The sequence below is a fragment of the Schistocerca cancellata genome, chromosome 1, assembly GCF_023864275.1.
Source record: "Schistocerca cancellata isolate TAMUIC-IGC-003103 chromosome 1, iqSchCanc2.1, whole genome shotgun sequence".
Taxonomy (NCBI): domain Eukaryota; kingdom Metazoa; phylum Arthropoda; class Insecta; order Orthoptera; family Acrididae; genus Schistocerca; species Schistocerca cancellata.
In genome coordinates this window covers 760,435,735-760,459,306 of record NC_064626.1, presented here as the reverse complement: position 1 = coordinate 760,459,306, position 23,572 = coordinate 760,435,735, and the positions used below count along the sequence as shown (strand labels likewise).

Below are 23,572 nucleotides of genomic sequence, written 5' to 3'. Positions count from 1 at the left end.
CATCGATTTTTAGGACTGGTTTTCGACACCTGATTGACTTGACTTTCTCACCTTCGTCAGCTTAAGTGGAAGTGCTGGCTGCAACTCAATTCCCTCCGCTGCCTGAGCAACATCAACTGGGGTGCAGATCGCTCTATACTGCTGCAGCTCTACAGAGCCCTTTTTTAATCCCGCCTTGACTATGGAAGTCTGGTTTATGGTTCGACGGCACCCTCAGCATTGCATTTACTTGACCCAGTGCACCACTGTGGTGTTTGACTAGCGACGGGAGCTCTTAGGACAAGTCTGGTGACCAGTGTCCTGGCAGAGGCTGGAGTCCCTCCATTGCAGGTCAGGCGTGCACAACTCTTCGCCAGTTATGTTGCACACATTCGTAGTTCTCCTGCGTATCTGAATTACCATCTCCTTTTTCCACCCATGGCGGTTCATCTCCCGCATCGGTGGCCCAGGTCAGGGCTTACAATTTTGTAGTTCGCGTCCGTTCCCTTCTATCTGAACTCGAGTCCTTACCTTTACCATCTATACTCAGGTCCATTCACGTACACCTCCGTGGTGTACAACTAGGCTATGTCTTTGCCTAGACCTTTCACATGGCGCAAAGGATTCAGTTCACCCTGCGGCTCTCCTCTGTCACTTCCTCTCAATGATTCTTGACATGTATGGAGGCCATGAAGTGGTTTACACAGACAGCTTGATGGCTGATGGTCACGTCTGCTTCGCATATGCCCATGGAGGACATACTGAACGGCATTCCTTGTGTGATGGCTGCAGTGTTTTCACTGCAGTGCTAGGTGCTATATCTCATGCTCTTGAGCATATGCGTTCATGCCCTGGAGAGTCGTTTCTTCTGTATACTGACTCCTTGAGCAGCCTAAAATCGATCGACCAGTGCTACCCTCGTCATCCTTTGGTTGCGACCATCCAGGAGTCTATCTATGCACTGGAACAGTCTGGTCATTCACTGGTGTTTGTGTAGACCCCAGGACACATTGGAATCCCAGGCAACAAACTTGCTGACAGGCTGGGCAAACAGGCTACATGGAAACTACTTATGGAGATCAGCATTCTAATAACTGACCTGCGTTTGTTTTTACGCCGCCAGGTTTTTCGACTTTGTGCGTGATGGAATGGCATAGTCTCCGTACTCACAACAAACTGCGTGCCATTAAGGGGACTACGAATGTGCGGCAGTACTCATGTGGGCCTCTCGCAGGGATTCTGTGGTTCTCTACCGGCTCTGCATTGGCCACACTGGGGTAACCCATGGTTACCTCTTGCACCGTGAAGACCCGCCTCAGTGTTGATGTGGCGCCCAGTTAACAGTGTCCCATATTCTGGTGCTTTGTCCCACTTTGACTGCCCTGCAACGAAATCTTTGGTTACTGGACTTGTTGCCACTAATTTTATCTGACAGTGCCTCATCGGCTGATTTAGTTTTACATTTTATTCATGAGGGTGGTTTTTATCATTTGATCTAAGTTGTAGCGCATATCCTGTCCCTCTGTGTCCTCCACCCAAGTGCTTTTAGAGTGGAAGTTTTAATGTGTTGCAGAGTGGTTGGCTTCTCCTTTCTATTCTCATGTTCAGCTAGCCGTGGTAATCTGTTTTGTCGTTTTAATTTCTTCTACCTGTTTCTTGCGTTTCTGTTGTTTTCTTCTCCCCTTTTGTCCATTTAAGTATTTGTTGCCCTTCCGTCTTTCTTGTGGTTTTTTCTTTCTCTCCGTTTTGTGTTGTCAGTCTCATTTGTATTATTCTCACCCTTCTGGCATTGTTTTATTCGGAACAAGGGACCGTTGACAAAGCAGTTTGGTCCCTTCTCCCCTCTTTTAAACCAACCAACCATTATCCCCACTTCCTAGTCGGCACACAATTTTTCACACCATTTCCGTACACATTACCAACCCTCCCATCACGCCCAAGATCTGCCAGAAAAGAGTGCCCCCTTCCCTTTGTCATCCAGTACCATCCCCGACTGGAACAACTGAACTTCGTCCTTTGTCAGGGCTTTGATTATCTATCATCATGCCCTGAAATGAGGGATATCCTACCCACCCCTCCTAATTTCGTGTGCTGTCACCAACTCAACCTCCGCAACATACCAGGCCATACCTATACCACTCCCAATCTCAACCCCTTGTCACAGAGAACATATCCCTGTGGAAGACCCAAGTGCAAGATCTGCACAATTTACACACCCAGCATTTCCTATTGCAGTCCTGTCACAGGCTTGTTTTACCCCCTCAATGGCTGGGCCAACGGTGAAAGTGGCCATGTCGTATACCAGCTCTGCTGCATTCATTGCACAGATTTTTATAATGGTACAACTACCAACGAGCGGTGCAGCAGGATGAACGGCCTGTGCCAAACTGTGGTCATGAGAAAAGTAGATCACTGTTTGTGGTCAGAGCTGATGATGGTAGTGGTCATGTGTGCATGAGGAGTGCTTACTTGTGTAAATGTGTGTTTTCTTTATTGAAGAAGGCTTTGGCTGAAAGCTATAGTGTGTAACAATCTTTTCGCTGTGTCTGTTGCAACTCAACAAGTCATCCTTACAGTGAGTAGCAATCTATACTTTTCCTAATGTTGTTGATATTCCAACCTGGAGTTTCCATTGTCAGATTATGTTTAGCTACCAACTCGGATATATTATTGAGTCTTTTCTTTGTTTCATCTTGCATTTTAGGTAGTGTTTCCTTTAGTTTGTTGCTCTTAATCTCATTACGCCCCTGTTTTTAGCCAAAGTAAGAGTTCATTATGTTTTGAACTTCGACAGTGTTGTGTGTTCCTTGCATTTTCTAGTAGTTTTTAATGGTTGCTGTAGAGTTTTCTTTGTTACCATTATCTCATTTAGTGTCATTCCTGCAAAAGTGAGCTGAAAAAAAGTTGACAATAAGTTCAGCAGAGGGAATAAGATTTGAAAGTTAGCATAGCTGCAATTTCAATGTTTCAGGAATAGGCAAATGATTTGTAGTGTCAGTTCACAGCATTTGTAAGAGCCCAACTAAAATTGTCATTAGCATTATCTCCAATGTGCATCGCTTCTTAAAAAAAAAGTAATTCTCATTCCAAAGACTGTTAATGTCAAGCATTCATTTAGGTAAGGCTCTGAACACAGCAGTGCTTTTGTAGGCATGATGCCACTAAAAGTGGTATGCAGCTGTCTTTCTCTGATCTGACTTGGGTTTAGAGCTGCCTATGGGTAAACGTGGACTCTGCTCTACAATATAGTTGCGAACTTCTCACACATGCAAATCACTGTAAGAGGTGAATGGATCCATAAGTATTTATTTATTTATGTCTTTATGTATGTAATTATTTATTTGTATATTACTATATTATCAAACCAATTATCGTATTGTTTAAAAGGGTTGTACTATGTATACTTTTTCAAAAGTTTACACTATTGCAGTTGTTTCATTATTCAACCAGTTTACAATTAACGCTTCTTTAAGACTACTAAGGAACGAGGAAAACAAAATGAGAATTGATAATACCAAATTAACTGCTAAATGAAATTAAAGCAAGAGGAGGAAGTAAGCATGAGTGACATCAGATGAGCTCACATGCTAGCTGGAATCTACTCCTTGTGTTAGTAGCATTGGCTGTATCATTTTTTAGTACAAACATCTTTTGATGCTGTCTGTATATACTACCAATTGCTGTAATTCCCACATAGTTTCCACTGAAAACAATAATTTCTTAGGATATTTCACCCTCATCACCACTTGTATTTTCCAAGTCAACAGATTGTCAAAACAAGTTAAAAATATTGTGTTGCGATCCACTGCCTAGCATTCAGCTGCCATCTGCTATGCTGCCAGTGGCTGTTGACATCACAGCGGACCGCGCCATTGGCTTAGCAGTGCTCATGATGACATTGGGGATGCAGGAGAAGGTGACACACTACTGCCATTTGTTGAGTCTTCCAGCGTTGCTACAAGTAACATTTTACTAATTACATCATCACTCAAACTTTCACTTTCATTATCACTTGCACTGTATGTGTTGCATGTTCGGAACCTATTTTGCAAAACTTGCCTGATTCCTACAGAAGTATTTGTTGTACAGTTAATAGCAAATGGCATCTATCATGATATTCACAATTTCCCACAAATCTGTGTCTTTATAACTATTATGTTTAATCAACATTTTGGTATTGTCTCTGATCAGTGTGGATTGTAGAATGGGCAGCAGAATACAGTTTGATCTGGGAGAATGAACCATTTGGCTTTGACTTACTTCTGACTGTCAGTCTTGGATCTTTGACTCATTGACCGAGATAATGGATGAGACTTGTTGCAACTTCAATCTGTACTAGATGTTTGTGAATATTTTATAGACAAACCAACTACTATCAGACTAGTTCCAGTCGCTTTGCCATGTTTCACATACCAGTGCCTCAGCTGGAATTTTGTGCAAATTCGTTTAGGCAATACCTATATCTTATATTGAGTTATTTTCTAGTAGCAAGATATATTTGAGGCAGTGTCTATTGGAAATTAATCTAACAAGTATGACAGTGACTACTGTGGTGGATCCTCATGTTTCAGTAAGCATTGTGAGTTCACCATTCAACCCTCTGTATGATACTGAGCATGGCAGAGATGGTGCATTTAAGCACTGCCTGTGAAGCCTGGTGACTGCTATAAATAAGACATTGTCATAGGTTCTGATTGTCAGCAGTTGTATTCTGTTGGTAGCACTCCTGTTACTATTACCTTATGCATCACTTTGGCTGAATTGATAATGTGCTGCTCGATGATTAATTTTTTGTGTAAATGAACCCCATGATATGTACATTTGCCTGCCTAAGAATAAGGGGAACCTTATCTATATTTATTCTTTGGTAGCATTTATGTTGTGTTGTTAACAGATACTGGCAGTTAATTGTCTATTCACTACAGCTGCATTTAACCAATATCTGTACTTGCCTTTTGTTCTACCAGCAAGTCACCTGCTTATGCTCATCCATAAATGTGCATATGGGTTTCAGTGCGTATGTCCCAAAAAAATTTGGGACACAGGTCATCTCGTGTGGGTAACCCTTGGTATAATGCGTTTGATAGCCGTATTATCCCTTGTGGTCTAGTGGCTAGCATTGCTGCCTCTGGATCACGGGGTCCCGGGTTCAATTTCCAGTCGTGTGGGGGACTGGGTGTTTGTGTTGTCTTCATCATCGTCATCATCATCATTCATGACAGTGGCTAGATTGGACTGTGTAAAAAGTGGACTGTGTAAAAATTGGGACTGTACGGGTGCTGATGACCGCCCAGTTGAGTGCCCCAGAAACCAAATCTTGGACACCAAAGTACAATGCTTTGGTACTCTGGAGGTGCACAAATATGGCCCAAAGTGCCTGCAGTGTTGACCATTTGTTCTAACTGAATCTTTCAGGCTAAATTATGTACTAATGAGAGACGAAAAGGCATTTGGATCAATCGATTTTTGAAATTTTCTGAACATTTCTACTATTGTAAAGCAAAATCGATGCACATTCTGTGAGCATTTCCGTAAAGCATGAATCATAAAGATGGAAAAATAACGTTATTCTTTTCTAATTTAAAAAACCTTTACTAACAATCTCAAACACTGGAAAATTCAGGATGGAATAATTACTATATTGTCAAAAAGATAGATAGCTACTCATCATACAGAGGAGTTGATAAGTCACAGACAGACACAATAAAAGACTTCTAAACAAGTAAGCTTTGAGCCAAAAGGTCTGCTTCGGAATTGGAGACACACACACACACACACACACACACACACACACACACACACACACACACACATACGACTCTCTCTGGCTGCTGAGGTCAGACTTGTCTGTGATAATTAAAAAATATTTGCAATGAAAACTGGATTTTTGTTGGCAGTAAGTAATTAGAAATAAGAAGACCCATTTTTTGCAGAAATGACAGATACTTGTTAATAAGCATGTATTTGACTAATTTTGTCTGTAAATGAAATAGATATTTAAAATGAACACAAAAAAGAAAAAAATGACTTAAATGAGTTGTGAACTTGTGATAAAAAATTACCAGTCTTGAGCGCTACCAACTTTTTTCCATCTTTATGCAGTTTACGTTTCACAGAAGTGCTTGTAGATCATGCACCTTTGCTTAGGAATGTCTCACCCAGGATCGAACCCAGGCCCCTTCCCTGCAGGTAAGTATTCTACCACAGGGTCATGCTGTCTGTCAAAAAAAAAGTGACAGTGCCTTAGGGTATTAAAGACTTTCAGAAAACTACAAAGTCGATTTTCTCAGTATTTATTGAGAGCTGTATGGGTCACCTTTGCAGATTGGTATGTGGTCCCCTTGTAAGCAGAGCACTAGTGTTATCAAGGAAAATTTGCACCAGTTAAGGCCCCAAAACTCTCTACATCCCTGAAATAGAACATACAACAATGTTCCTAAACCAATCCTTGCAGTAATAAGCCAAATAGGGATATAATACTTAAAATCTTCTAGGTTCCCAACTTCAGACTTCTTAATGGAGTTTTGTAACATTTTGGAATCCTTCTTGGTTTTAGGCAGTCGTTGTATAGTTCCACAAAAAGTATATTACTAATTCAAAACTTAGAGGAGAATGCTGACACAACTGTTTGACACACAAGCATCTTCAAAATTTACTGTTAGTCTATGATGATATGTCTCATCTGTGCAGTGTTGCAGTGTGTATTGGCGAGGGACTTACCTAGTAGAAATTTTGCTTTTTCATCTCAATTCTTGACTTGTACTTCCCTCAGCCTGTATAACAGTTGGCGAGATCATTGGCATATTAATCATTCCCAATAAAAGTTGCATGATCCACATCAAATATCTAGTGCAACCTGCAAACAAAGGTAGTTCTCACAGTGCTCCTACTGTACCTTGAATGTTACATTGTTGGGGTCTTCAGTCCGATTACTGGTTTGATTCAGCTGTTTGTGCTAGTTTACGCTGTGTGAGCCTCTTCATCTCTTTGTAACTACTGAAATGTGCTAATGCCAAAATGCCTTCTTTTTGTTACCCTTGTGTAAACTTAAAGAATAAATTTATAAAAAGAATAAAATCTCTCTCACACACCCTCCCCGTTCGCCCTCCCACCCTCTCCAAATCGGCATCAAGTTATACTGTGTGTGCCGCATATTGTTTTGCTTCTGCTTTTGACATGCACTAAAAGCCTGACAAGAGGCTACTTCTCTGCACACTAGTAAATGAAAGAATTTTCTTCTTAGAAACCACATATAACATAACAGCTTTTTACAAACAGGAAATCCTTCAAACTGTCCTCCATCTGCTTGATAAGTACATTTCAACATCATTTGCAATGAACCCAGTTAAAATACATAGGAGCCCTAATCTCATCCTCTCTTTTTTTTTCTTTTTTCTTTCTTTCTTTCTTTCTTTCTTCTTCTTCTTCTTCTTCTTCTTCTTCTTCTTCTTCTTCTTCTTCTTTTTTTTTTTTTTTTTTTTTTTTTTTTTTTTTTTTTTTTTTTTTTTTTTTTTTTTTTTTTTTTTTTGTGACTTCCTTGTGCAATGTCGGGCATCGTCTTCTGTGAAGGCTGGTGCAACTCTGAGGCATGGAGGAAACATTAAGAGCAGCAAGTATGGGCAAACGCAAGCCACTGCCACTGTTGCCCCATCTAGTAGCAACACAGTCTCCCTTACCATCCAGTCAGCATGTGTATACAGAAAATATTCAAAGTTCAGCATGCATGTCCAGCTTCAAGTGACATTAAATAAAAGCATTTCAGTAATTGACACTCGTAATCCGTAAATCCTAAATACCTTATGCAACACATCACTTTAACAGAGTTGTATGTTACACTATACTACACCACCTTTCATCCATTTGAACCTGTGTATTCAAGACTTGACCTCCCTTTATACAGTTTTAATCATCCACACTTCCTTCAATTACCAAATTGATGATTCTATGATGCCTTAGGACTGGCTGCTCCAACGTTGCCCCATAGGTTGCGGGCAATTTTTAACTCGTCTTCAGGCAGATGCAGCTAGTGCAGCCCCTGATGCCTGTATTATGTCTATGCACATGTGCAAGTTACTTGGCCTCCTTGTCCACATGCACTCAACCGTTGCAATATATTTGTCTGTCATATGACCCAGCTGCCTGACTGCCCACACATCAGCTGTTTGGCCACCTGTGCTTGTGTATCTGCAGCTGCCCACAGATGAGCACTTGAACTGGATCAGCTGCTGTAGGATATTTCCTATCAACCGGTCCCTCTTTTTTTTTTTATGCCAAGTTGTGCTACAAATCCCCCCCCCCTTCCCCAATTTTATTCAGCACCACCTATTGCTTATCCCATCTAAATTATTTCGACATTCGTCTGCAACACCTTATTTCAAAAGCTTATATTATCTTCTTTTTTAAACTGTTTATCATGTGTGTTTCACTTCCACATAGGGCAACACTCCAGATAAATATGTTCAGAAAATACTTCCTAACACTTAACTTAGTATTTGACGTTTGTTTTGTCAGTTGTTTTGCAGCCCAAATAACAAAACTTATCTATTGCTTTTAGTGTCTCATTTCGTAATCTAATTCCTTCAGAATGTTCGATATAATTAGACTGCATTCCAATACTGTTGTTTCAGTTTTCTTGATATTCATTTTATAACCTTGTTTCAAAGCACTAGCCATTCTGTACAACTGCTCTTGCAAGTTGTTATCACTGTGGTTTACTGATAACATTATAATTCTGTCAGAGTTTTTCTACCAAATTAGTCCTTTGTCTCCTTTACTACTTTCTCAATGTACATACAGATTGAATAATACTGGAACATGCCGCAATCCTGTCCCACTCGCTGCTCAATCATTGCTTCCCTGACGTGTCATTACACCCTTAAAACTATAGTCTGTTTTCCCAAAAGGTCGTGGATAACCTTTAGTTGTCTATATTTTGTCCCTATTACCTTCAGAATTTCAGAGTGTGATTCACTCAATATTATCAAAAGCTTTTTCTAAAATTGTAAATGCAGGTTTACCTTTCAACTAATCTTCAGCATCAGCACTGCCTCATATGTTCCTGCACTTATATGGAACCCAAACTGATATTTTCAGAGATCAGCCTCTACCAATGTTTGTATTCTTCTGTAAACAGTTGGTGTCAGCCTTTTGGTACCCTGAATACTCCTGCTTTAAAGGCAGCTTTCTGTTCATAGTGGTGCTGCAACAGAATGCTCCATTCCTGGGGATATAAGCAACAGCAAAATTTCTGAGACTGGCCAACGTCTGAATCAGACATCTTTTCATTTGTAGTTTAACACATACCTGCTTAGCCACAAAACCATTTATTTTATTTTAATTTATACTTAACACTTTCACGTATTCATCTGGCATATAAAATGCACACTCTGATTGTGATGCACACTTATTTGTATGATTCTGTTGTTTTCGACATATAATTGCCATAAAGCAACTGCAGCAGTTAAGATTTTCAGTGTCCAAATTTCCATTTACATTTGTGTGAAAACACGTATTTGATAATTGAGAGTAATTTGGTTACTAGTTGGTATACATTGTGTGCTTACATATTTGTCATGCAACTCATGGTTTGCTTTTGATACTAATTTCTAATTTCTAGTTTTACTTGCAGTGTGTATTGCTAATTCTTTAATGACATTACCTGTAATGTGTTATTGCAGTGATAATAAATTTCTACGAGATGAGTCAAAGTACATTGATGTTTTATCTAATTTGCCACACAAAAATCTCTTTGTCGAAATATACTTTCCATACTTAAGTGTAGTATATACCAACCAAATATTTTATTTTTTAAACCCATTTTGTGACATATCTTTTTATGTTCTGAGTTAACGTGTTGGGACCCGAAAGTACTATGTAATTTAGCTACTTAGTATGTGGCTGTTACTTATATCTTTTCTTCGTATATTTCTTTGAGGACATGCTCTATTTATTCCATAACTATAACTGTGGAAGCACCGAAGTGTTCAGGGAAGAACACTTTAATACTAGAGAAATGTGGTGACAAAATCTCGACATCTTGTAAAACACTCCATTTTGCCTTTTGTTGTTAAAAATTATCATAATACCACAGTGTGAACATTTGTGATGCCAATTATTTTACTATTGGGTGCAGCCCAAAAATAAGTTAATGTTGTATCAAATTTTAAAAAAAATGCTAGTATAACTGTGAACTATATGGTTTCATTTTTACCCAGAAATTAGCTCCGACGTGGGAGGAACTTGCCAAGTCTCTGGAACATGACACATCTGTTGTAATTTCGAAAATTGACTGTACAGCCCATAGATCTGTGTGCAATGATTTCGAGATCAAAGGGTATCCAACCTTATTATGGATTGAGGATGGAAAGAAGGTAGGTTCTGATATTATTAGTAAATATTAGTAGCGTGCATTTTAGTTTTTCATAAGTTAAACCATTTTCCTCATTTTGAAAACAATGAGCTATTTCAACGTATAAGGCAGATCACCATTATGCGCCAGCAGCTGATAAAAGAGCAATTATATAAAGTCTGATATTTATAGAAACAGAAAAATATATATGCGTCTCTAGCTTTCAGACTCTCAATGCAGTTTCGTTTCTTCATAGAAGAAAGTGAAAGATTAGAAGTAAGCGGTAACACTAAGGTAAGATGATGTTGGAGTTAACCAAAATTGAATTAGAAAACGTGTAAGTTGAAGAAAGGTGTAAAAATGTTAACAAAAACAGGTACCAGCACTGTCACCAATTCATTAAAATGAATATATAAACTCAAAATGAATTGTAGGGCAGAAATAGAAAACAATACAGAAGGATTGAGAAAGCGATATTTTGTTTTTTGTTGGGGGGGGGGGGGGGGGGGGTGAAGAGGCAAAATTTTGGAGAAAGAAAAAAAAAGATTAACTTTTGGAGTGAGAGGAAGGAATGTCACATAGAAAGGAAAGGGGGTAAGGCTACTGAAAAATATGGAGAGGTAAAGAGATAGAGATGAAGTGGATGGTAGAGGCTGGGTGTTTGTTGGAGAACCATTTTCCATCCCAGGGGTTGGAATGGGAGATCAAAATTAACTGAGCTATGATTATTAACATACCCAGCAACGAGACATTGGGTGTTACTTGTATGAACAATTTGTGTTGTAAAAACTGATTCTGATTGAGAATGTCAGTAGTAGGGTTCATGTGACATGCTTGTTCTCTTTAATTAGTCAGTTTTGTAAGGGTGTACAGACGTATGACCTTCCTAGTAGCAAATATTTAATTTACAGGAGATATGTAGAGTTTGTATTGCACAGAAGTAATTTTCATGCGCAATGAAAAGTGTAAATATTTACAGGGCTTACATAAATGTTAATGTGACAACTGTCAATGACAAAACTGTAAACTGAGAAACAGCACTCTTTTGGAAGGCATGGTGGTGTATCTCTTGGTATGCACAATAGCGTCACAAATGGCACTGCAAATTGTATGTGTAATCATTTTTATCATACATGTTATGGCAAAGTGAAGTAAGTCTGACATGCATCACAATGCCCTTCCAACACTGGGAAGTTCCCTTTTCTTCATTTTTGTTATTGTTATTATTATTATTATTATGCAGAAGTTTATCAGAAGTTTGTTTTATTTTAACATTATCAAAACTGGTGTGAGGAATTTTTTGAATTATAAGACATATATTACATACATCACTGCACTTAATTATACTCAAGTATTGTTTATTTAAAGAGAAATTTATGGTACCCAGGTCACCACAAGTTCTCGAACTCAGGGAATTTTAAATGTGTCAGCGAATTATTACTTAAAAAAAAAAGAAAAGGAAAAATCCCATTTTTGTCACAGTAGATGAAATGATATGTTTAGTGAGATGTCATGCATTGTCACTGGCTGGGAGCAGCTGAGCATCCGGTACAATATTCTCAGAACCTTTTACATATTGTATCGTAATATCATATTCCTGTAGGAACAGCATCCATCACATTAACCTACTGTGCAACAAACGACTACTCATTAGAAAGGATAGAGCTTGATGATCAGTATAAACATGGATTTCTGATCCCCATAATAGTGTTTGAAATTTCTGAATACTCCATACAATTGCCAGTAGTTCTTTTTTGGTAGATATATAATTTAATTCATGCTTATTTAGACTACGGCTAGCAAAAGCTATGGTTTGGTGTGCTACATTGTTTAGATCCCACTCTCTTTGAAAACGTTCTGCAGCAATACCGTATTCCGAAATTTTAAACGGTTTGCCCATAACCAGATGATGTAATATGGGTGATTCAACAAGCACCCTTTTGATGTTTTCAAATGCGTCATTTGCCCCATGGTCCCAAATCCACAGTACACCCTTCCTTGATAAATGTAAAATTTTTGGATCATTCAGTTCTTGACCTCTTATGTACCGTTGATAGAATCCAGCCATTCCGAAAAATCCCTTCAACTGTCTTACATTAGTAGGTTGTGCACATTCTCTAATTGCCTTTATGTGTTCAGGGTCTGGTCTAATTCCCTGCACCCCTACAATATGACCTAAAAACTTAAGCTCTTGACATGCAAAATATGATTTAGATAGCTTCACTGTAATACCTTTGTCTTTAAATCTTTTCAGAGTCTTCCTGAAAGTTAGACAATGTTCTTCCCAAGAAGCTGATATTATGAGGATATCATCTACATATATTATTAAATCTTTCAATAAATCTCTCCCTAATGCTTCATCCAGTGCACATATAAATACGGATACAGAAGTATTAAGTCCAAAAGGCAGGCCATACATTGACATGATATGATTTACCATCAAATAAGAATCCTGTATACTTTTTTGATTCTGGATGCAACCTAATTTGCCAATATCCCACAGTCAGGTCCATCGTGCTAATGGGTCTGTCTCTTTATGCTTATTCAGTGTCCGCATGTCTAACACTAATCATACCCACCTGTAGCTTTTTTCACCACGACCAAAGGGTTACTCATGACGCTGGAGCTTCGTTGTATTATATTGTTATCAATCATTTTGTTGATTTTCTCCCTAACTGCTTCTTTCAAACTTACCGGTATTGGATTTGGCTTACAGAAGAATGGAGAGTCATCCTTTATTTTAAACTTACATACATAGTCGCTGATATTACCTGGATGATCGGAAAATAATACTTCATATTCCATTAGAATTTTATATAAATCTTGTTTTTGTTCACTGGTTAATATTATAGACTCATTTACTTTGTCTTGTATGTCAGCTCAATGTGATACATGATCTACACTATTGACCTCTGGTGACAATTATGCTGTAGCTGTTAATCAGACATTGATAGTTGTTTGTATATCAGTGTAGCTGTCTGTCACAAATGGTATCCAGTATCTACTGTCTCCTTTTCCAAAACGTACAAGATTTTCCTCAAAATTTAAGATGACTTTTAAATTCTAATAGCCAATCTAAACCATTCAGTACATCTCTATTTATATTCTCTACTATTAACAGTGTTTGACACAATAAAATGTTTTACAGTTCACTTGAGTTTCTTGTTTCACAACTTTACTTTTTGTTCCTGTTATACCAACTATGTAAACTCCAGTTACTGGTAACAGTGGTAAGTGTTATTTAGTCTGTAGTTAGTTAAAGAATGCGCTAGATATGAGTGATACTTCACACTCTGAGTCTATAAATATGTTAACTTCAGCAGTCTTCACGGTCCCTGCTATTATTGGTTGTGGATTACTGATAACTAAGTTTTGCCCTTCTAGTAGTGAAATTAACATATTTATCATGAACCAGGCCTCCTAGTGTATCTCTATGACCTGGGGCCCGGCCCTGGATCCAGATCGCATCATGTTTTCCTCATTATTAGTAACTACTGGTTGGTTACCTAATCGGAATACTACACTACCATTCTAGATTCCAGTATTACTTGGTACAAATTCCTTTGAAGTTACTGGACCAAGATTCTAAGGTGAATTCTTCTTTTGATAATAGTCATTGCAGTTCTGCTTATTATACTGGTGTATTTTCGTGATGTTGACTTCATGCTTTTTGAAATTATTTCCTCTACTTCATTTGTAATTCGAATTTTCCCCTTGATGTAAAGCTTCATTACAGTCTTTACTTAGGGCGTCTAGGGCGACGATGAAGGATAACAATTCTTCAAACATTTTCCAGCCACTACACAAGATGTCTTTTCTTGCATTGATGGGTAATCGTCTAATTAAAATTAGAACCAACCCGTCTTCCTCCATCAGCTTATCTAAATACTTCGCACATGTTAGATGCCAGTCAGGATATTTACTCATGGTACCTCAAGTGTTACTGTAATATTTTGGGTCCCACAAACCTGATATTAACTTCTCCTGGGCACTTGCAGACCAATACTTCTCCTTAAATTTCTTTTGAAAATCTTCCAAAGAGGAAAAGTTCTCAATATTTACTGTGCCCCACTCGTAGGCTTCTCCTAGAAGGTAACCCACTGCAAATTCAATCTTTTTAGAGTCTTTCCAGTTTTTCGGCAGAGCTTCATTAAACCTTTTCAAGAAATGTCGGGTGCACATCTCCATCGGGCTTGTATACAGGGAATTGTCTCGATAATCCTGAATTTGCTCCCCATTGCAAATCGGTGACTACTTCACTAGTTAATACAACATTAGGTGAAGTTGTCAGTTTTTCCACTTTGTCCTGGATAAGTTTGAATTCTTTCCACAAGTCATCTATAACCTTTCAGGTATCTGAAAGTTCGAAAGAAACAATAGGTGACACGTTCCTGGATGTTATTCTCTCGGTAACTTTTCTTTCTATAATTTCTTCGACTTGTTCTTCCAAATTACTTAAATTTATGATATCAGAGTTTGCTATTTTCTCTTTAAAGCTTCTTTCTACATTATCCACTTGTGTACTTACACCTGTAATTTGCGACTGAATGACAGGCATTAACTCACGCTGCTTATCTACACTTTCTTTTAACGTACTCAGTCCCTTCTTTACAGCATTAAATTTAACATTGCACACATTTTCGAAAGATCCTAATTTTTCATTGATTTCTGATTCTACATTACTGCATCTGCCCTCAATCTCAAACTCTAACTTTTTTGATAACTCATGGAAATTATCTTTCTGTTAACTACTAAGGTCAGTGAACATTTCATTTACGTGAATGTGCAGGGAACTAGTCAATTCATTCTTTAAATCTATCTTAAAGTTCTCTACTTTAGTATTTAAAGTGTCAAATTCAATCTTCAAATCTCCCATGCCATCACATAGATTACTAAATTCTTTACTTTGTGAATATACCTTGGACTTAACAATCCTAAAGTTTCATTCTGAACGTCCAATGTAGCATTTAAAATTGTACTCTGAGCATCTAATTTATCATTTAAAGTTGTACTGTAAGCATCTAATTTTTCACTTAGTCGCACTTAGTTCCTTTCTTAAAGAAGCCATTTGAGCATTTGAAGCTGCACTTTGTGCTTTAATTAAATTTAATAACTCGGTCCAGTCTGGCATTTCTCTACTGACTCTCATAGCCATATCTGGCTCTTGAGTTTCTTCCATTTGTCGTATGTTATACATATTCTTATGAGCTTTAGATCTAGAAAGCATTCAAAAACTTCACTCTAAGTATAACAACTACTCAATACAATTCACTCAACAGTTTATCCAACTTTACACTCAAAAAATAAAGTACTGTTTTATGCTGACCCAGTGTAGAGTTTAGGCTCCGTCAGCGAGCGGATGTGGAATCGGCCGGTGGCGTTGGATGTAGGTTTCCACGTCAACGTCGGTGAGCGAATGTGGAAGCAGGTCAGCACCAGTGAACAGCAACTGGTGCTGGTGGCGTCGGTTGTTTTCTTCCGCGTCTGCATTCTCGTGATGTGTGTGAGAGCAGTCTACTCCCCACACTGGATCTTCTTAGTCAAATTGTTATTGGCGTATCTGTTCTTAGTCTAATAAGTTGAGATCTTCTCTCTTTTCTTTTAACATTATGACTTTCTTATGTCTTCCCTTTTGTTGCATTTACTAATTTTCCGCATTTGATTCTTAGTCTTAGTCCAGTTTCTCATAATGGTTCTCTCGCCTTGTTATACTCGGTCGCTATGGCAACACACGATGTCTTCTTATCTCGTTTTCGTCTCAAAATTCCTGTTTTCATCTGTCCTTTCACACAGGTCGCCAAGTCCTAATGCTTAGGATGAATTAAAGTGCTGAAATATGTGTGTTAACTCCCACTTCTTTAATGATATGACTTACTTGAGATTGTCATTCAACTGCTGCAACCTCCTTTTCTCTTCTTCTCTGGAGTATATTTGCTAGGAACAGGAATCTCTCAAGACTCTTTCTACTTTAAAAATAAGCAGACATACGCAGTTTCTTTTGCTTCATTTAATGATGTATATTTAAACATCAAACTATTACAAATCTCAGTCTCCACATGAACAAACACTGTCAAGTAAGTCTCTTCGCATATCCAAAGGTTAGAAACAAAGTTCATTTACACGTGAGAGAAAGTTGGCTTAAAAACCAAGCCCATTCTCATCCTGAATCTGAATACACGTCTTATCCTCTCCGAGTCAAAGACGAATATTAATTAACAATATTTCAACTGTTCTTTTTTTCTCTACAATAGTCAAAATTATAAAACAACATGGAATAACACAGAAGTTCCGTGAGTCTGCTGTGTTCTTTCATTAAACTTCCATGGCGCAACTGGCAAACACTTGTTGGTGCTGTTAAGACTGCCATGTCTACAGTCTCCTTACTACACATTTCAGACTTGCACACACAGACAGGTGACACACAATAGATAGGCTCTCACACACTTATGTTTAAAATATCGTGTGTTCGTGACAGTAGAAGGCCAAGTGGTTCTAGAATTTACACGGAAATTCTCTAAACACTACAGTGTCAGGAGATGTGAGGTGCCTTGATCATGACAGGATTGAGCCCAAACAAACTTAATGTGGACCAGATCATCACCATAGAGTGGCCATCATCATGAATTCTGTAAGGAGGAGATTACAGTGATGATACAAACATTGAATCAGAGCCATCGTTGAATAATCTGCAATTCTATGACTTTGAAGAAGGCGGTCTTCCAGTCATCACAAAGAATTCATCCTCAACAGTGATGTATTATGTCCTATAGATAATAATTCTTCAGCTGTCACAACTCCTCCTTAAGAAAATAAGCTTTGTGAAAGAAATGGAAATGTGTGCAGCAATGATGAATACAGCTGTGTTATGTATTACAAGTTACCTGCAACAAACTGTGTGTAAATCAAGGGACATTTTGCAGTGTGAATGTACCAAATAAGACAATGCAGCTATTAACACACTGACCTCATATGAGGGAAAGTGGGGTTGCTCTGTTTGGCCAACCTTATTTGGTTTTTCCTGTATCACTAAGACAAATTCCGGGATGTTTCCTTAATCAAGGCCAGGGCTGACCACCTGCCCTACCCTCATAAAGCATGTTATGTATGTTGTGTGTTGTATACTTTGACCCATTGATTCCTTAACAAATCTTATATCATACTGAGATGATCATTGGATGAGTAAAGATAAATAAAATAAAGAAACAGTATGTGTCAGGTGTACACACCAGACGTTTCAGTTCACGACATTAACTTCATTGCAGATGCAACAGATTTCAGTGTCAATGATGCATTACGTAGTAGAGCTCATTGAGTGATTTGAAGCCATATATGATGAAATAGTCACTAGTGAAAAATGGTACCTGTGACATTGTGGAGAGACCAACAAATGAAGGGGTAATTGATTGTAGGACTGTTTTTGAGGAATAAATACAAAAGTGTTGGATTTTTGCTGAGAACAAAAGCAAGAATAGTTGCATGAATATTCAGTCAATGGCCTAGAGTTGACTATGTGGAAACAATTTCTCCATTTGCCAGAATCGAATCATTTAGTTTACTTGTGACTGCATTTCTCAGTGGTGGAACTGGCACAGAAAAATCCACCGGACAGCTGGATTCACCAGTTGTATTCTCACAAAAAAATGAAACATGTGAAAAATATAATTATGCGATCAAGAAGGCAAGTGACACACCCCCAACAATGAAACCCGGTGATAAATCATGGGAACTTATAAAGGCCATTTATGGGATGCACCAAGCTGGTTGACAGTAGAGTGGCAAGTTGAATGCAACCCTAATATCAGTTGGATTGAAACGCCCCAAAAATGAGATCATGTGTGTCCGTAGAAAATGTAGGGAATCGTCCAGTCTTCCTACTCATTTATGTAGATGACATAATTACTTCAGCAGACTGAGAAAGGACAAAACAAATCGAGGATTAGTTATCTGCGAGATTTGATGTTGAGGATCTTGCTGCCATAAGGTGCTATCTGGGTATCAAGGTAAATCAGTCTGTTTACAAAATTACATCAAGTAAAAGTTACTGTATCAGAGAAGTCCTACACCAATTCAGACGCCATTGGTATTTGGAAGCAAGTTGTATTCAAAAGCTACAAATACAGAAGGTGTCTCTCATTATCGTTTCAGAGAAAAGATTGGAGCATTGATGTACATTTCCATTGGTGCTTGGCTCGACATGCTATGCAGTCAGTAAACTAAACCAGTACAATAACATCCGAATTTTATTCACTGGCAAGTGGCTAAGCAAATCCTTCAATAACTGAAAACAGCCGTAGGCACAAGCTGACCTACACCAAGGATAAGAGAGGAGTCTTCAGTTTCACAGATGCTGACGGGGGGAGTTCTGATGCTGATGGAAATCGTATACAGGCCCCCACTTCATCTTATATAGCCAAGCAGTTTATGATGATCATGCAAGCAGAGACCTGTTGCTCAGTCATCAGCTGAAGCTGAGTACATTAGCCTCATGAAAGTAGCAAAAGAAGCAATTCACCAGTCTACATTCATGTAGGAGCAGGGGTTAGGGAAACTGCCATACATCATTGTTGAGTGACAGTCAGCTGAAAAGTTAGCACATAACCCAGTTTTTTCTTTAACTAAAAGACAAAGCACATTCATGTGACGGCAGATGTACTAATGAAGGCTCTTGCTGCACCAGTGCATGATAAATGTGTTGAAGGACTTGGATTTCAGTCCTAGAGCTACATACTTAAGACTCGATTTTTAATTTACAACTGTCTGTCAAAAAATTGAGGGTGTGTGTTGAAATTCAAATTTTACCATCATGTAATATCATTTATGTCCATAGACACATTTTCAAGTCTGTTGTTCTTAATGTGTGTTATCCTCAATTGTTTGGTAATTACGTGTCATGTACGTGTTTTCAAAGCACATCCCAATGGAAACCTCGTCATTTTGCAGGACCTTGAAAAAGGGATCCTTATGAATATGATAGAAATATGGAACCATACTCAAAATCAAAGATAAAAAATCTTGAACGAAAAATATGTGAATGACTTATTCGTTCCCACAATTAATAAAGATTATAAGTAAATAATGTGTCTATATATAAAGATGCTGTGACTTACCAAACGAGAAAGCGCTGGTAGATAGACACGATAAAAAAAACGCACAATCACACTTGTGTGTGTGTGTGTGTGTGTGTGTGTGTGTGTGTGTGTGTGTGTGTGAGAGAGAGAGAGAGAGAGAGAGAGAGAGAGAGAGAGAGAGAGACTCTGGACGACCTCTCTACTGTAATACTCCATTTGGAGCCATGCCATATCAATATGAGAGACTAGACTATGATACCCAATATCCTGTCCTAATGAAACCAATCAAGGAACTGAAATATGACTTGGTTCTATTCTTATCACTGCAATAACTTAACGCACAATAATGTTCTCAGCTATGATGACATAGTCTGACATAGTTCCCACTGTAAACATGTAATGTTTATTATTTTCAGTTTTGGCTGTATCAACATGTCTCACTTTTGCACTTTTAGAAATCCATGGAACTAGTGTTGTCACCCAACTCCTCTGCCAGCAATCTTATTCTACATATTTGTAATATGATTTCATATACACAGTATGATTACTGGAGAGTTACATATTTTTGTGTCCCTCTACACGAGTCAGCGCCAGGGATAGGTGTTAGCTGTCCATGTCATTGTTCACCAGCTAGTTGCTACAGAAGTCAGCTGCAAACTGTGTGGTTTTAATTAAACTGGTGGTGTTCAGAGTGATGCAGTGTGTGCTTTATACATTGCAGGATGCTGGAGCATCATAGGTATGTTCATCATTCAGTGCGCTCGTGGAGTATACTAAAAAAGATATTAGTTCCATTTTCTGCCACCAGGTGAAGATATAGCTCTGTAAGCAGTCACAATGCAGTAAAAAGGGAGGAATATCAAACACATGATAACAGTGGTTAGCTCATTTATTAAGACATGGTCCCAAGCTACAACATATATGGTCCCAGCAACATGTTGCATCCGTAACACTGAACTGTTGCTTCGCAGCATATCCAGTGTAAAAAGAGTGATACATTGCCATATGCTATATTTCAGATCAGGAAGAGTCTGGATACATCCCTGATAGACACAATCTTTAAGATGAAAATAGTGGTGTAGATACAATTGTGTTCATGCAGAGCTGGAATCGTGTGTTTCACTACGACATTCTTACAACATGCTGACGTCACTGTACACCTAACGGGCCTGCGAGGTGTTGTCTCCTTGAAGAAAGACCAAGAATAATGCAGCTTGTGAAACCATACCACATAGTTACATAAGCTGAGCTTATTGGATGTTCCTGCTCAACATGTGGTGGAGTAGAACTCCATGTGCAACAGTTCTGTGCGTTCACATCACAATGCAAAGTAACATGTGCCTCTTAATCCAAAGAATATTCTCTGACCACTTGTCATCTATATCCATGTGTGTCAAAAAACTAAGGGCCAAAGGCACTGTGTTGTAGCTTGTCTTGGGACTTCATTTAGTGCACATTCTGAATCTTGTGTGGATATCAGTGTAAAATGCACTGCAAAATCTTTTTGTTAACCAGGGGGGAGAGCATTCCTGTGACACAGCTGGAGCACTGGTTGCAGAATTTGAGATATGTGCTGCACGATTGGCTATAGCTACAGTAATTTCATCGACGACTGCCAAGGGAGTGGGTTGCTTCCCTCTTCCTGGTGCACCAGCTAATTAACCTCTTTCTTCAGAGTTCTTGATCATATTCTTTAGCCCATTTTTTGACATGGGCCCTCCTCACAGCTCTGTCTGTTGATGGTATTCATGCAGTGCACCACTGCTGTTGCTTCCATTCTGCTAAAACAACTTTTCAAGCAGTGCCTCTCAATAGCCATTGTACTGGAAACTTCAACTTTCTTAACCCTTTCATCAACAAACACTTCACAAAAGAAATATACATTGTCAAGCGAAAAACAGAATACTGATGTCAAAACAGGAAACATTTCACATTCTGGCTGATGCAGCACAATATTTTAATCTGGTGGCAGAAAGTGGAACTATTATTTTTCATCATACAGTGCGGGTACACCGATTAATGAACATACCTACAATGTTTCAGCGTACTTCAATGTTTACAACACAGACTGCAGCACTTGGAACACTTGTCAGTTTAATTATAACCACCCAGCATGTGCCATCTCATGAACTTCCAAATTCATGTTAAGTATCAATGTAACAGTTTTCATAATGTTTACTTCATAGTTAAACACCTCGAAGTACGGCGAAGAACATACAGTTTACTTAATATCTACTGATACTGAAACTAAGAAACATTTTCATGGAAACTAAAAATAAAAAAATATGGTATTAAACTTAGGGATCTGCTGGATGAAGTTTAGAAGTCACATGGAGTTTATGCTTTTTGGGACAGCTAGTTTTTGGTATATATTTTTCGAAAAAAGGTATGAATAGTTTCCTTTTGAAGAGCGTGAGAAACCAGAAAAGATGCCATGCAGTATTTTTCTTCATAAATGTTGTCATTTTAGTGATTCTGCTCTCTACTTTTCAAGGTGGATAAATATCAAGGACCGAGAACGATTGAGGAGCTGAAGGCATTTGTTTCAAAGATGGTTGGCTCAGATGCTTCCCAAGCAACAAGGAGTTCTGATGTACAAGACTCTTCTCCAGTTGTATCCTTCTCAGGAGAAAATTTTGAACATGGTATCGCTCGTGGACTAACATTTGTAAAATTTTTTGCCCCATGGTAAGTTTTGGTAGGCACTAAGATGTTATGCTTATATATAAACCACAGTTTACCACTTATGGTGGCAGTTCATCTACTTTTTTCTCACATTTTAATTTGATTATGTGCTCTGTAGGGATTTAAGTAAATTTTGCAAGTGAGCCCTAGGAATGTAAGAGATTAAAAAAGGTTTTTTTAAATTTAATGTAATTTTATTTTTTTTAAATGTTGACGAAACTTCAGTAATGATATGTGATGATGGCTATGAGTACAGAAGCAAAACTAATTAAGTATTGATTTGTTGTTTGAAAATTATTTGTGTTGTGAGAGGCACTGCTTCACCAGAAAGTAAGTGAAAAAGGGGGGGGGGGGGACTTTTGAGTGTGTGAATGATTCGTAGCTTGAGTTTACTAACTTGGACACACTGTTGTATGGGTAAGATTACTGTGTAATTTAGAATGTCAGCAAATACACTGATTTATAATCTGATAGCAAATATTTTACAGTTGTGAATCTGTAAAATCAGTTCGAGATTTCAGTGAATGGTTTGAGGGACTTCCTTGGTCAGAGAGGTGACTAGCTTTCAATGCTGTAGTTGATATAAGTTTAATGCTAATATCCTTGAAACTATTGTTAGTTGTGCATGTTGTTTCTTCCTCAGTGTGAAACCTATATCTTAGATGTATGCTTAATGCCTTTCCTCTTGTGCTCTGCCAGGAAGAAGCCATTGAATTCGGTAGCCAACAGCTTTGTGTTTGCTAATGTTCTGCAGTAGTTTAGTTTTGTTCTAATGGTTTCAAAGTGACCTCATTGTCTCAATTTGGCCATCTGGTCACCTTGTACAGTGTCCAGATTTGCAGGGCATTCGGATGTGGCAGTGGTCAGATGGTGGACTGCATGAGAATGTGAGGGCAGGCATACTCGTCAAGATTCTGTTCAACCATTTCTAACCACCAAAAGGGAGTATTGTGTACCAAGCACATCGCAACCACTTCACATCTATGCCTGCTATTCAAGAACAATTAACAGACTCCCTGCAACATTCCATGTCATCCCACACCTCTGGCCAGTGACGGGCAGCAGCTGGACTAGGGGATTATTGTCCCGTGCATAGGCTACGGCTGCCATGAACACAACAACAAAAATAACTGCGTTTGGAGTGGTGCCAGGACTGAGAGGCAAGGACTGTTGATAAATTGCATTGCATTGTGTTCAGTGATGCATTGCGTTGCATTGTGTTCAGTGATGAATCTTGGTTCTTCAGTATCCCAGATGACCATTGTTGGCGAGTATGGAATTGACCTGGGGAAAGGTCTCATTCTTACAGTTTTTTGGACAGGCACAGTGCAGCTATTGCTTGTGTCATGGTATGGCGAGCTATCAGGTATAATTTCAAGGCAGGACTAGGAATGGCTGAGGAAACTCTGATGGGACAACAGTAAGCCACAGACATTCTTCATCCTTGTGTTATCTCTCATGCGACCATATTATGATGCCAGAACAGTGCTCA

General features: G+C 38.5%; 1 protein-coding gene across 1 annotated transcript in view; it reads left to right on the top strand.

The window, feature by feature from the left end:
• Positions 1 to 23,572, top strand: part of LOC126186379 (thioredoxin domain-containing protein 5 homolog) — a 106,534-nt gene that overhangs the window by 52,256 nt on the left and 30,706 nt on the right. Inside the window, exons 5-6 of the mRNA XM_049928203.1 lie at positions 10,194 to 10,349; positions 21,890 to 22,083. Coding sequence (XP_049784160.1) covers positions 10,194 to 10,349; positions 21,890 to 22,083 — 350 coding nt within the window. The remainder of the gene's footprint in view (positions 1 to 10,193; positions 10,350 to 21,889; positions 22,084 to 23,572) is intronic.